At 42.2% G+C, this 14,679-nt stretch overlaps 1 protein-coding gene across 5 annotated transcripts in view; it reads right to left on the bottom strand.

The window, feature by feature from the left end:
* The window catches only part of SP110 (SP110 nuclear body protein), a 41,418-nt gene that overhangs the window by 9,263 nt on the left and 17,476 nt on the right, over positions 1 to 14,679 (bottom strand). For 3 of the 5 annotated variants that reach the window (XM_035006915.1, XM_035006913.1, XM_035006914.1), the window contains exons 11-16: positions 13,302 to 13,367; positions 11,580 to 11,723; positions 8,508 to 8,576; positions 4,467 to 4,565; positions 3,859 to 4,001; positions 2,985 to 3,029 (exon numbers count right to left, since the gene is read on the bottom strand). In XM_035006915.1, coding sequence (XP_034862806.1) covers positions 2,985 to 3,029; positions 3,859 to 4,001; positions 4,467 to 4,565; positions 8,508 to 8,576; positions 11,580 to 11,723; positions 13,302 to 13,367 — 566 coding nt within the window. The remainder of the gene's footprint in view (positions 1 to 2,984; positions 3,030 to 3,858; positions 4,002 to 4,466; positions 4,566 to 8,507; positions 8,577 to 11,579; positions 11,724 to 13,301; positions 13,368 to 14,679) is intronic. The other 2 variants (XM_035006917.1, XM_035006918.1) reach the window with 2 other exon arrangements.

Below are 14,679 nucleotides of genomic sequence, written 5' to 3'. Positions count from 1 at the left end.
ACTACTCAGGCCATTTTCACAGCAGCTTGGGAGACTGCCCTTCTCTCCCTAGAAAGCCTCAGTATGTGAGTAATAAATCATTCCGTACTCTCTTGGTGCATGTAGTGCATCATCAGTTTTGATATCTGGACCCAGTTTTTGGTGTAGGGCTGATCCCACTTCCTTGCCAGCAATCAGAAGACAACTGGCTCAACAAGCAAGGAGTCTCAGTGACTGGGGTCTGTATTCTCTTGCTCTGGCTTGCTAACTGGTTCCACTAACTGGCTTCTGCTTTAGTGTTGCTGCCTGCTGGGCCATGGCACTGAGGTTGCAGTCATCCACCATGAGGCACCATTCATTCTTCCCAAGTTTAAGAACAGGCCAAACTGGACAGTCAAATAGAGAAACAGCGGAGGTAATCACTCCTGTTTGAAGTAGATCTTGTATCATGAGTTTTGATGCTTGAAGTTTATACTGGATTCTACTAACTCTTTTAAGAGAGGGAAAGGTCCATGGGTTCCATTTTTTTTTTAAGACTGATTGTTATGTGTCAAAAACTTTATTTTACTTCATTATTCATTGGGTAAGAACATCCATGCCCACTGTGGGATATTTTAGAGCAATGAGTATTATGACCATGGGGCATTTAGGCAAGGCAACAGTTTTGATGGTTAAAAGTGAGGTATACCTGTTTGTCCTCTATTTTATCTTTGGTAATGCCCCTAAAAGTATAGAGGGTAACTTGTTTAAATTTAGTGGGATATAATTACTTGCAAAGGAGCTCCACCCATTAAGGTCCTTATAGCCAGTATTATTGAAATTACTGACACCAACCGCTTGGCAACTGGCAAGTGTTTCGCTGTCCCAGATTTGGCTAGGAAGTTCTGCTTTGTGCCTCTTTCAACAGCATCTCAGCTGCAGCTTGCCATCACCTCTGTAGGGATACACCATTACTTTTACATGGTTGCCTACAGTACCTCAACAGCTTTACCATCACATACAACCTCTGCAGGCAAGATCTTAACTACATCCTACTTTCCCCAGGAGCACAAATATAACACCACATTGATGACATTGTTTTCATTTGACATACTCATTCAGAATGTATAATTATTCACAAAGGAGCTCACAAAAAGGGATAGGCCATTATCTACACACAGCATAAGGCCCCATCAGCTCAGCAAATTTCTGGGCATTATTTGGTCATTTGAAGTCTGCTCCATCCCTGAAACTGTCAAGAAACAATTGTTGAAAAACCCTCTCAATACCCATGACTATTGCCCAACATCTTTACGCCTTTGAATTCAGGGTAACATGTTCCTCATTTATAGATTTTACTTATGTCCATGTATGCTTACTTGTAAATTGGCCTACTTTGAAGAGAATCCCTTTAATCAAAGGCTCTAGAATCTGTCCCAAAAAAAAGGCAAATAAACTGTTCTCCTTAGTTCCCACTATACACCATTAGAGTAGCCACTGCTGTCTTCGTACTGGGCCCTTCTAGAGATGGAGGCTCTCGCAGGCCCTGAGCCTATGACTTTGTACCAGCTGCTCATTTTACCTTGGGTTATGGGAGCAGCGTCCCCCAGGGAAGTCACAAAGCATATGTTTGGAGTATCAGCATCAGGTTTCTTGATAGTACACAGAGACAAAGATAGACACCAATGGAGACAGGGTATGTTGCTGAGCAACAGTGATGTATTAGATAATGTGGCTGAAGAAAAGGCCTGCATTCATCCATTTGTAGTCATTACAGATTATCTCATTATCCCAATGTGGCTGCTAATAGGCAGTACCGAAATGTCGGGTCAAGTGTGCTTCTGACTATAATGTGCTGAGCGAGAAGGAACTATAATATTGGGGCCATTAATTAATGCTCTGGATTTAAAATATCTTTATTGTTTTGTTTCCTGGTTACAAAAGTAATAAATGGTCATTATAAAAATTCTACCTATACATAAATGTATAATATGGAAGGCAAATGTCCCATATAATCCTATCCCAAAATAACCAATTCATTCAGATATATTTTCAATCATAGACCTACATAGTCACATAAACAAGATTGGGCTCCTTCTACTACTACTACTATTACTAGTTTAAGCTTCTGAAAGCTTTCTTGACCTTAGAACCTTTGGGTGGTTTTCCATTGACTGAGGAGGCGTCTATACCCATGCATTTTTTTTAAACACATTTAGTAGATATATCAGTTTATTTTATAATTATGATGGGCATTTGTATTCTTCCCTAATTTTTGGTTATTACAAGGAACGCCCCTGTACACGTTAAGGTATTTCAAATCAGCATGGAAAAGATGTTTTATACAATAAACAGCTTTGGGAGACGCCTTGTCTTTTTGAACTTTGAATGAATCCAGCCAAGGGTCAGGCCAGCCTCCAGGGTAACATGCGAAAGGCACCATGGGAAGTTCATGAATGAGATTTGTATCTGGAGGACATATTTAAGCAAGTGAAGAAGGCTGAGGAGGAGCGGCTGGTGCAGACAATGATGACGGCCATTTTCACCTGGAGGGATGCTCTGCCGAGACAAAGCTCTGTTCAAACACTATTCCATTTTGCTGCTACTGATAATGAGCTCGTTGAATTGAGGACTAGTTGTGTTCAATCAAGGATGGTCGTCTTACTCTTTCACATACTGTTCTTGTCTACCTCCCTTTCATAATTACTTTTCAAACTAGAGCACTCTATTTCTGACACCTTTTATTTGTATTCATCCAAATATCCAAGTCTAAAACACGTAAATCATCAATTTTTGTCCTAGTCTTTATTTTAAGAGTTATTTGTGTCCCCATCTCAAATTAACTATGAAATTATGATGGCACATACATGTATCAGTGTGCCAATGCCATTGTCATGAAGACGCAATGCCTGAAAGTAAAGGTGACCCAGGGCTGGGGAACTTGAGGACTCGAAGGTGAGCCTTTGGATGCAGAGAGTCTGCAACATGGTGACTGAAAATGTGGTAGAAATTCATCTGCTCTTTACCTCTCTCTTGACACTTATTCTCGGAGGACAGAGCAAAAGTCCTTTCTGAAAGAGAGAAGGGGTCAGTGAATGAGGTTATTCTAGAGGCTCTTCTTTTGTCCACATCGAAGTTCCCACTTCCTAGTGAATATTTGTACCTGGACATCCTACTGGGTCTCAAACCCAAGGTGTCTAAAAAAAACATTAGCTCCATCCTCCAATCAGTTCTTCTTCTGGACTTCACTTGATAAAATCATTTTTTTCCCATTACTCAAACCCAAGACCCATTAGTCCTTCTTTCCCAGTTCTTTTCTCACCCACTTTTCCCCTCTCCATTTCTCCTTCTGTAGGTAAAGTCCTTATGATTCCATCACAGTGATAACTTTTTGAGTGTTTTGGGGAGGCTTTGTGTTGGGTTCTGGGATCACAAAGACCAATAGCCTTGTTTGTTGCTCACAGGATAGTGTGTGAGCTGGGGAAGTACAGAGGAGAGACTGCCCACAGACAAGGTGGTCTGGAAAAGTGTCACCCAGGCGTCCAGATGGAGCTGGGTCTGGAAGAGGCCTTTATTGGGCAGAGGGTGCAAAGAAGCTCTCGGAGGTCTGTGTCTCCATCTGGCTTACTCTCAGCTCACCCCATCCAACATCCCCAGGCTAAGCTTCTTAAAACTCTCCTGACCTCACAACCCTTTGCTCACATTTAAAGTTCTCCGCCACGGGTACCACCAATCTGCGTTCCTAACTTTATCACCCACAACTTTTTTCTATGAAAAATCTAGCTCTTTCTCAACCATGCTGTGGAATCCCAATGGAAATTCCTTCACATTTCTGTTATTGAAATTCCACTTATCCTTCAAGGAATAAAACCCGTCACCCATCTGTTCCCTGTCAAATACCTTCAGCAGCTCTTCTAAGGTCTTTCCTTTGCAATGCACAGTCTGCTTCCATTTCCTTGTATTTGCCCGCTTTCCTTCGATTTCAAATTCTTTTGGTGTGAACCAGACCCCTGCCTCATTCCGAATGCACTTCTCTGAGGATCCTGTAAGATAAAGACGGCCCATTCCCAGATCCAATTTCATTCTCTGTGAATTAACCCTAAACCTCAAATCCCTAACTGTGGTTGTTCCACCTGCCTGGGTCGAGAGAGACTTCCTGTGGGGAGGGAGCAGTAGCAAGGGAGTCTGGATTCCTTCTTTCTCAGACTGAAGGAAGCCCTGAAGCCTGCAGGAGTGGTGTAGGAGTGGGAGAGGATTTGCATCTTATGTGACATCTACATGTGGCAAGTAGAGCCACTGGGTCCATGGATGACTTCCACGTGGGAGTGGAGTGGCTCAGCTGCCAGGTTTACCATGATACAGAAAAGTGAAAATTCTTTCTTAATAAGCACTTCTTTCTCTGCAGCCTAGCTTGCAGGGTTTATTTCCTGGATGATTAAACACATGGGTATTTCCCTCTCTTCCAGTGGTTCTAGGGGTTCCAAAGAGCAGAAGACCGAGAAACCCACCTTGTTTCAATTTCTCCTTATATAAAATCCCTTTGGCTTCACCACAGGTCACAGGAAGTTCAGGAGAGAGAAAATCCACAGTTTCATCTTCGGGTTTTTCTGAAAGAAGAAGGGAAAGTAGAAGAGTGTAGTGTTGCTCAGTCTTCCTTCTATCTCCTTCATGGATTCTCCTTTCCCTAAATTCTGATAATAGTAATAACAACAATAATCATGTAAATGGCACTAGAGGGCAACCTCTGGTTAACTGGCAGAAGGTCTTCCATTTTGAGTGGCAGATTAGCTAACATGGACAGAGCAGTTTCCGATCAATAAAACCATCACCACCAACACTACATCAAACAAAATGTTTAGTAAAACATATAGGGCTTCTTTGGTGAGTGGGTTTTAATTCATAAGCTAATTGGCCATCACCTAAGTTTCCTTTATTCCATAAGCATCCTGCTTATCTCTCTGTGCTGATAGAAGTTGCCTGCTCAGAATATTTTGTGGTGCTCATGTAGCTGGAGGAAAGGTCTTTGTCTATAATCTTATCTCCTGATTTAAACCAAGGCAGGATGAGTGAGGTGCTTAGTGTTGAGGTATTAGGGTCAGTCTTCATTTTTTGCTGTCCTTTTTCATTTTATTGCTTTTCTGTTTCTTCCTCTATGAGTAAAAAAGAAAAACCCCAAGAACTCTAGACTAATCTGCGAATTGCACATGGAGAGATTTGGCAACTGTGAACCCCTGAGTAGGGATGTGGGATATTGATTCAGGAGAAGCAGTTGTAAAAGAGTTTAAAATAAATATCAGCAATTCCTGCTTCTTTTTGCTCTAGCCTCACTGTGGGTGGATTCATTCCAGATAGACTGTAGGAGCTGTCTCCAGGGGCAAGGAGAAAACTCTGCCCATGGCTTATGTTGCATTATACAGGATGTTACTTGTGGAATAAGGCTAGGTGAACAACGAGTCCAACTTTCTCTCTTGCCTCAGATACTTATTAAAAGAGCCAAAAGGAGGGGTGCCTGGGTGGCTCAGTCAGTTAAGTGTCTGCCTTCGGCTCAGGTCATGATCCCAGGGTCCTGGGATCAAGCCTTGTGTCCAGCTCTCTGCTTGGCAGGGTGCCTGCTTCTCCCTCTCTCTCTGCTGCTCCACCTGCTTGTTCTCTCTCTCTCTGTCAAATAAATAAAATCGTAAAAAAAAAAAAAAAAAAGAGCCAAAAGGAAGTGTATGAGAAAGCAAGAGCACCATTGGAAAGAGAACAGAGCAGCATCAATGGTGAAGAAATCATTAGTTACTTTGGAAAGATGTGAACTAGAGTCAGACAAGAAAGCAGAGATCCCTGAGAAGTGAGGGGATTTCTCCCCTGAACAGAACGCTGGAAGATGCCCAGCCTTGGAGGGGCAGGGGCTATAGCAAGCCTGGGTAGGAATGAGGGGGTGGGAAGAACTTAGTTTCAAGAGCCAGCCAGCATTCTTGCATGGAATGGCTGGCTCCACTACTTGTCTCCGGACTCTGCCCACTTAAATAAATATGGCCCAGGGGATGACAGATCAGCCTCAGGAGCCAGATTGGTTGGGCTTATAATCTTGGCTGTGCAGTTTGTTAGCAAGGTTATGTAAGTGCATATTACTGTCAAAGTTGAGTGGAAGATTTGCCACTGGGGGTTCCTAATGTGGGTGACCAGGCAGAGCCACAGGTAACTTTGGACTATTGCAAACCCCAAGGGGGATTAGCAGGGCATTGGGGACCTTGTATAGTTTTCTGTCTCATGGAACGAATTCCTTAATTCCCTATGGCATATTATAGGTCCCAAAACACAGATGTCCCAGACATGCTTGCAAGCAGATGTGGGAACAGTGGGTGGCACTGGCAGTTCTGGGCAGCAAGCCAGGGTGCAGAGTTGTGGACACAAGCAGAACTCCCTCCTTTACTTGGTGCAGGCAGCTTACCAAGTCAGGCAGGACCTTGTGTCCTGAGTATTTCCAAAGACACCACCGTGTACCTAAGTAGGGACAGCTTTCTGATCTGTTCCCGGTCATCCTGCATTTGGCTTAGTCTCACCTGCTCCTCTTGCAAACAGGCTTTTAAGGCTGGAACCCCGAGGGAAAGACCTGCCTGCTGCTCTCCCACATCTATGAGATCACCATTCATAAGTGTGGGCAAACAATGACGAACCTGCTATGAAAAGTAAGCAATTAACAAAGAGAGTTCATGGAAATGAAAAGCATGGTGGAGGAAACAAAAAGAAAGCCTAACAGAGACAAGGAAAAGCAGAATGGAAAAAAAAGTTAATTACTGATTGGATAGATGAACATCGGGAAAAGGCACAAGATGAAAATCATTCATGGACAGACGGGGCCTGGGGAAAGGTCTGGAGCTCCATGGTAGTAGTCACTGGAGCTCATACTGCATTGTATGAGTAAATGGAGGTTCTGATATTGGTATTCATACTTTGTAAAGAAGAATAGATAATGTATTGATCTGATAGTTATTTAAGCATAAACTGTGTGAGGCACAGAGAAGTTGGACATAGAGCAATGAGCAAGATTGACTGCTTACTGATCTCCTTTGACTTTCACCCAGTTAACAGCTAATTATAGTTGTGACAAGGGCCATGAAAAAAAAAAAAAACCACTAGGCTCTATGAAGGCATGTCAGGGAGACCTACCCTTGCCTGCTGGGACAGAGAAGTCTTGGTTCAAGGTGAGGCCTGAGGGTGTGAAGCAAAAGGAAGGAGAGCAAGGGGGGATTAGCTTTGGGGAGGAAGTGTGTGAGGGGGAAACAATGAGGAAGTCCTGAGCAGGAAAGGGGGGCATAGCATCCAGTGTCAAAGTGGCTTAGGCTCTCAGAAATCAGGCTGGTGGGGACACTCAGGGTGTGGGTAGGGGTTGGATTGTGGGTGTGGGTTAGGTTGTGTTTCTTGACCTAGGTGCCAGGTACATATGAGCTTTTCCTTTGTGTTAATTCCTCAAAGTGTACATTTATGGTACTTGCATTTTTCTTAGGCACATTACACCAGTGCTACTCAACATGTTAGCGTGTGACGAGACAGCAGCTTGATCAAAGTAGAATCAAGGCTCTCAGGGTCGTGGGATCGAGCCCCATGTTGGGCTCCATGCTGGGTGTGGACCCTGCTTGGGGTTCTCTCTCTCCCTCTCCTTCTGCTGGTGCCACCCCCGGGAGGCGCATTTGCTTTCTGTCGCTCTCTCTCTCTCTCAAAAAAAAAAAAAAAAATAGAAATCAAGGCATCTCCACTGAGGAGGTCTTGCTGTAAAGACAGTTGGTCCAGTGTCACAGTTAATTTATAAGCTCCTTCTTTCTGCAGACCTGCCACAAACGGACTTGTCAATGGCACCAGTCTGTGGACCCCACCTCAAGTAACCCCTGTTCTACTTCAACAATAAATTCAATAAATTCATGGGGGAAAAAAGACCAATGTCACTGGAGCATAGAGGGAAGGCAGAGGGAGAGGGGATGATGTTGAAGATGTGTCACAAAAGCAGAAGAAAAATGCGAGCAAGCAGAAAAAGAGGAGGGGAAGAAGAGGAGGAAGAGAGGAGGACAGTGACCCCAAGAGGCCTCAGGGTGCAGGCGGCAGAAGCAAGCCAAGGGGCTGACTCACAGAGACCAGGCTCGCACCCCTGTCTATCACAGGAAAAGAAAGTTCAGCTCTCTGCAGATAGGAACACCATCAGGGCCTCGCTTCCATAAGGGTTTTCACCCTATGGAATGAAAGAAGTAGAAGTTGATGTTAGAACTTGACTCATGGGTTCAGTCTTTCTCTCTTAAACATTTTGGGTCTTTGTTGGTGGGTTCTCTGTTGAAGAATCCATCCCAGTGCAGAAGCAGGTGATTGGGTAGGCAGCATAAGGTATGCACTGGCATTCACCTGGAGTGTCCGGTGTGACAACTTGTTAGAGTGGAGAAGAATGCAGGTGAAGGAGACCTAGGCAGAGGAGGACAAGGATGGGAGGGAAAAGAGGAGGAAGACAGGGAGACAAACAATTAGCATCTGGCCAGGGTGCCATGCAGCCTGACAGGCCCTGCATCTGGCTTATTTACCCTTGGGAGGAATACTTTTCTGACATCTTCTTGTTGAACTTGAACTGACATTTTTTTTCCTTTTCTTTTCTAAAAAAATGAAAAAAAATTAGTGTCATCTATAATTTGAAACATAGATTTATATGCTTTATATATCAACTATTTTAAAGTAATTTTTTTCTGTCTTTCTACTGCTTTGGAGAAACAAGATAGATATGAGTCTTGTGAAATGAATACTATAGCATTGATCACGGAAAAATAGCAAGCTCATGTTAATAGATAGGAAGGCCAAAAATATTATAGATGCTGTATATTCATAAATTAATGTATATTAATATAATATATAATAATCGATATAATGTTTTTAATACAAACATACTTATATCCATAATATATATGTATTTAATACAAACAATAGAAGTAGATAAAGGATATAACCTTATAAACATAACACAGAAGGGGTTTTTTAAGGAAGAAATATAGGGCATAAAGCCATGGTTCTCAATGTGGGGTGATTTGGTCCCCTGGGGGATATTTGACAATGTTGGGAAATCTTTTTGTTTCTCACAGCTGGGAGGAAGATGCTACTGGCATCTCTAGGCTGGGATGTTGCCAAACTTCTCATGATGCACAGGACAGCACTCATGACAAAGAATTATTCAGTTCCAAATGCCAGTGTCAAGGTTGAGAAACTCTGGCATAAACCCTCTTGGAAAAGATAAACTGATTTGTCTAAATAAAAAAAAAAAGTCTCCACAACCAAAAATTTCTCAAGTTAAAAGACACAAATAAGATAAGAAAAATTGCAATAAGATAACAAAGTGTTCATTTCTGTAATAGATTTAAGAAAATGAATCATCCTATACAAAAATGGGCAAATATGAACAGGTGATCCTCAAAAGAAAAAATTCTAGTAACAAAATTTATTTAAAAAAACAGGTATCTTAGTAGAAATAGGCTAGATGATGTTATGGTAAATTGTGATCCTCCCAAATCTCAGTGGTTGATTACAGGTATCAGCAAATGACAGCCTGATGGCCAAATTGGCTCAATACCTGTTTTTTGTTTTTTGGGTTTTTTTTGTTTTTGTTTTGTTTTTTAAGATTTTATCTATTTATTTGACAGAGAGAGACACAGCGACAGAGGGAACACAAGCAGAGGGAGTGGGGGAGGGAGAAGCAGGCTTCCCGTTGAGCAGGGAGCCCGATGTGGGGCTCGATCCCAGGACCCCGGGATCATGACCTGAGCCGAAGGCAGACGCTTAACGATTGAGCCACCCAGGCGCCCCTCAATACCTGTTTTTAAAAATAAAGTTTTGGGGCGCCTGGGTGGCTCAGTTGGTTAAGCGACTGCCTTCGGCTCAGGTCATGATCCTGGAGTCCCTGGATCGAGTCCCTGGATCGAGTCCCGCATCGGGCTCCCTGCTCGGCAGGGAGTCTGCTTCTCCCTCTAACCCTCCCCCCTCTCATGTGCTTGCTCTCTCTCATTCTCTCTCTCTCAAATAAATAAATAAAATCTTTTAAAAAAATAATAAAAAATAATAATAATAATAAAATAAAAATAAAGTTTTGGGGTACCTGGGTGGCTCAGTTGGTTAAACGTCTGCCTTCGGCTCAGATCATGATCCCGGAGTCCTGGGATTGAGTCCTGCATTGGGCTCCCTGCTCAGCAGGGAGTCTGTTTCTCCCTCTGCCCCTCACCTTGCTCATGCTCTCTCTCTCTCTCTCTCACTCTCTCTCCTTGTCTCTCTCTCAAATAAATAAATAAAATCTAACAAAATAAAAATAAATTTTCAATTAGCAATTATCACGCCTCGGATAAACCTCATTGGCTAGGATACGGCCACTGTGCATTGGAACACAGCCAGGTGTATTTGCTTATATATTTGTCTCTGGCTGCTTTCATGCTACAATGGCTGTGTTGAGTAGTTGCAATAGAGACTGTATGGCCAGCAACGCTTGAACTATTATCTGGCCCCTTTTAGAAAAAGTTTGCCAAGTGCTGGTTTAGAACAACCCAGTTGTACTTCTCCTTCATGTTACTCATTCATCACAAGTTAGATGAAGTTCCATGTCATGTCAATGATCCTGGGGACAGAACAACCTCTCTCTAGAACACTGTTGGCCCCATGGCAGAGAAAAAGATGATACACAGGCTCTTAAAGCTTTGGCCTTGAAGGGACCCTCACATCTCTGCCCACATTTCTTTGGCCAAGTCAAGTGACATGGCCACACTGGAGTCCACAGGGCAAGGGTATATAACCTTCAGGGATATCAGTGAGCAGTAATACAACCTATCACATGCAAAATGCAAAGAAATTCAAAGGAAAACATGGGTGGAATAGCATTCTTTTTTTTTTTTAAGATTTTATTTATTTATTTGACAGAGAGAGACACAGCGAGAGTGAACACAAGTAGTGGGATGGGAGAGAGAGAAGCAGGCTCCCCGTGGAGCAGGGACCCTGATGTGGGGCTCAATCCCAGGACCCCGAGATCATGACCTGAGCCGAAGACAGACACTTAACGACTGAGCCACCCAGGCGCCCCTCATTCTTTGCTTTTAATCTGTCAACACAGAAAAGTCTTATTATTTCTAGTTTTGGTGGAGGTGGAGGAAAAAGAGCATCCATGTGATGTTAATGGGAGACTAAACTGATAACAATTTGATCATCAGTATGTGCTAGTTTTAAATATTGACTAAGCCACTTCACTTCTAGAAATAAGCCATTAAGAAATACTCTTCAGAGTGTGTCCACTTTGAGGATTGGTGCCACTCCTCCCATGGAGCAAGCTAGAATCAGACAGGAGCCCCCAGACTCAGTGGAGCAGTGGTGACTCTACTAACAGAAATGTAAACAGTAGACACTGGGACGTGGTCACGTTGAATCCACGTGGCACAGCTGAGCTGACCTGCATGTTGGCAGCACTGCACTGACTTCTTCCCACAACCACTCTCAATCCAGCAACTCCTTGCTGTCTTGTCTGCACCGCTCCCTTCTGCTGTTTCCTTCACACAATACCCAACTCTGTGCCTGCCCCATGAGAGACCCTCCCACACTGAGCATTCGAATGGCAGGTTCAGTCCTCAGCTTACCCTTTGGTCCAGAGGTTTGGACACATTCAGTCCTTGCCTTTTGGGCCCTTGTCATGATCTTTGAGTTCCTGGTTGAATCATCCTTCTTTTCAGTTGTTTGATCCACCACATGGAGCTTCTCTTGGATTCTGTGCCCAGGTGAGGCTGCCCATGGGATAGTGATTTGTGAATAGTTTAAATTGGGGTCCCCGGTGAACCCCCTCCCCCCCTTGTTAGTGACTTCCTCTCTCATACCCCAGCCCTCAACCTTTCAGGAAATCCCTTACTCTTTTACCTCTCTTTTATGTTATTTTCTTAGAGTTATTCCTCTTCTTTTTTGTGTGTATCTTTTTTTCTTCCCCAAACTCACAATACTTCATCCTGTTTCTCTTTCTCCCCTTCAACTTCTCTTTTTGTCTATTAATTACACATGCATCAACTAGAATGTCAGCTCCATGAGGGCAGGAGTATTTGTGATTTGCTCACTGCTGAACCCATAGGACCTGGGACACGTACCTGACACATACCTCACACTCCATTTGCCTTTGTTGACTGAAAATATAAGGGGAGCATATTTTTGAAAATATTAAAATGATGTATTTTTTATCTTTATAAATCACAATGGCCCATGGTTCCCTAACTATTAAATCAATAAGTATCTGTGCAAGGACAGATGCTGGCTAGAACTGAGATGTCACTGCTCAGTTGAGACTGTTTTGGAGACCTTACACAAAATCTTGAAACACAGAACTTGTTGAGAGCCCAAGGGATTTCTAAACTCCAAAAATTACCTTTATATGCTAACAATACAAGTTTGGAGGTCTAAATGTGAAGTTTTCCTAGAAGAAGAAAACTCAGCATATGACAAAGACTAAGTTTCTCTGGCTGAGGGAGATGATGGGGTTGGAAATCAGGAGGAAGAGACAAGAGGAAAAAGAGGGCAAGCAAGTAGATCTGAGTTCCCTCCTAGGTTAAACCCTGAGACTGAGAGGCACTAGAAACAAGCAGGAAAATTTGGAGCATGTCCAAAGCAGTGATGCCCATGTCATGATGCATGTTGAGAGCTGAGGGGAAATGCCCTCCCAGGGTGCTCACGGAATGGCCCAGAATCCAAGGGAATCCTTACTGACTGGTACACCTTGAGTACATGGTTTTGAGTAAAAGAATGAAGGAAAAGGGAAGGAGAAAAGTAGGAGGGAGAGAGTTCAGGGTGACAAGGAAAGCAGAGAGATAAAGCAGAGGAACCAGAAAATGCAGTTTCACAAAATTTTGTTTCCTAAACTGCAAATAATGCAATTTTCATGCATGGAGTAGACACAAGATAAGCAGGCATGAGTCAATTCAGGTGATTTTGAATGCTCTGTGACTCCAAATCTAACTCCAGTTTGATATTGGGAGTCTGAATCCTTCCTGCCCATCAAGACTTGCTTTGTCTATTCATCCTGGCTCTGAGCCAGACTAGACACAGTCCTAATCTCAAAACTGTCTGACACCTTCTGTCCAGTTCCACCCTATCCTTCCCATTGATAAGAGAAAAGAAGTCTGCTGGAACCAACACGGTTTCTGGGTTCTCCTTCTTTTGTGAGGGGAGGTCCTTTAACAGGGTAGTCTAGGGGGCAAGGATGGGACTGGCTGTGCTCCAGGGATACCCAGATGGCCATGTAGCAGGAGAGGAGGCCATGCTGGTCATCCAGTAAGGACCATGATGAACAAGGGAATAGTAATTCAATTTTTCTTACTTACTTCTTGGGAGCTTTTTTTCCTGTCTTCTTTTTGAAGATGGCAGGTTGTATTTTTCTGTCCTCTTTCCTAAAACAGAAAAAAAAATCATCTCTTATGGCTATAAATATTGATCTTCAAGCTTGAAATGTCAATACTTTATAAATAAATTTATGTAAAAAAAGTATTCCATTTTACTTGGAAATAAACAAGGATTGAACAAAGAAGTAATAGATACACCAAATTATCAACATTTAAATATGCCATTTAAAAATAAATACAATATGCCATTTTTTTCACCTTAATAACCAGTTTTTCAAGAGTAGAAGAAAAATAGAGACATCACTATAAGCTACATATAAGAGATTTACTTAGCTAAAACTCAAGGGCAGAAATCATAAAAATAAAAGATGAATAGATTTGCCTGTTTAAAAAATAAAAAATCCCCACACTTTAAAAAACATCCTTATAATATTAAGACAAAAAATGAGGAAAATTGCAGTGTATGTAAAGTATAGAGGGTTAATATCCTTACTAGATAAAGCAAAAGAGGAATAGAACACTAGGGAAATGGGAGAGAACGTAAGTTGAAAATACTCAAAGAGGAAAGACAAATGACACATTTATTTAAAAATTGTCTTTAGACAACTAATCATAAAAAAAAGTATTGTTTGGTTTTAAGGATTCCCATCTCCTAAAATGTTTTATCCTACCCAGTGTTGATGAGGACGTAGAAAATGAGCACTTATGAGCACTCATATTATCAAAGAGAATGTAAACAATCCCATTTTCTGAAGAACGATTTGCTGACATAGACAAAATCAAAGATGTGCAGACTCTAACCAAGTAATCTCACACTTAGAAATTAACTCGGAGGAAATTACTGGACATGTGTGCAAAGGTATAAACACACACAAACATGATTTCTATTTTCATATAAGAATTGGAGATAGCCTAACTGTCCATCATATAGGCTATTATTTAAACTAAATTGCTAATTATACAATAATGTGCTATATAACTAAAAGAAAGAAATACAGGTAACATTGATATGCAGATATGTGTATTAAATACACAATGAAAAAACTGTTTATAGACCATATAGTATGAGCTTCTATGTGTATAGAATGAGATAAATGTATGCATATTTCTAAGGTGTAGAAACAAAGTGGGGAAAGCAGATATGAAATAGGAGTTTCACTTCCTGATTAATAACTTCCCGTACAGATTCTGTGGATTTTATTGGGATCACACAGGCCACATTTCGGTGGTTTCACGTTCACAGTGTAAGTCTCAGTTACACAGAGTCCCCTGCGGGATTTGGAGTGTCCCAGCAGCCTTTGCGGTGGCGCTGAGACCCATGCTGCCTTGGCCCTCTGGCATCTCCCTCTTTCACACACTT

Source organism: Mirounga leonina, unplaced genomic scaffold (assembly GCF_011800145.1).
Source record: "Mirounga leonina isolate KUSES-001 unplaced genomic scaffold, KU_Mleo_1.0 Mir_151, whole genome shotgun sequence".
Lineage (NCBI taxonomy): Eukaryota > Metazoa > Chordata > Mammalia > Carnivora > Phocidae > Mirounga > Mirounga leonina.
The sequence above is the reverse complement of the archived record's forward strand: the minus strand, read 5'-3'. Positions and strand labels throughout refer to the sequence as shown.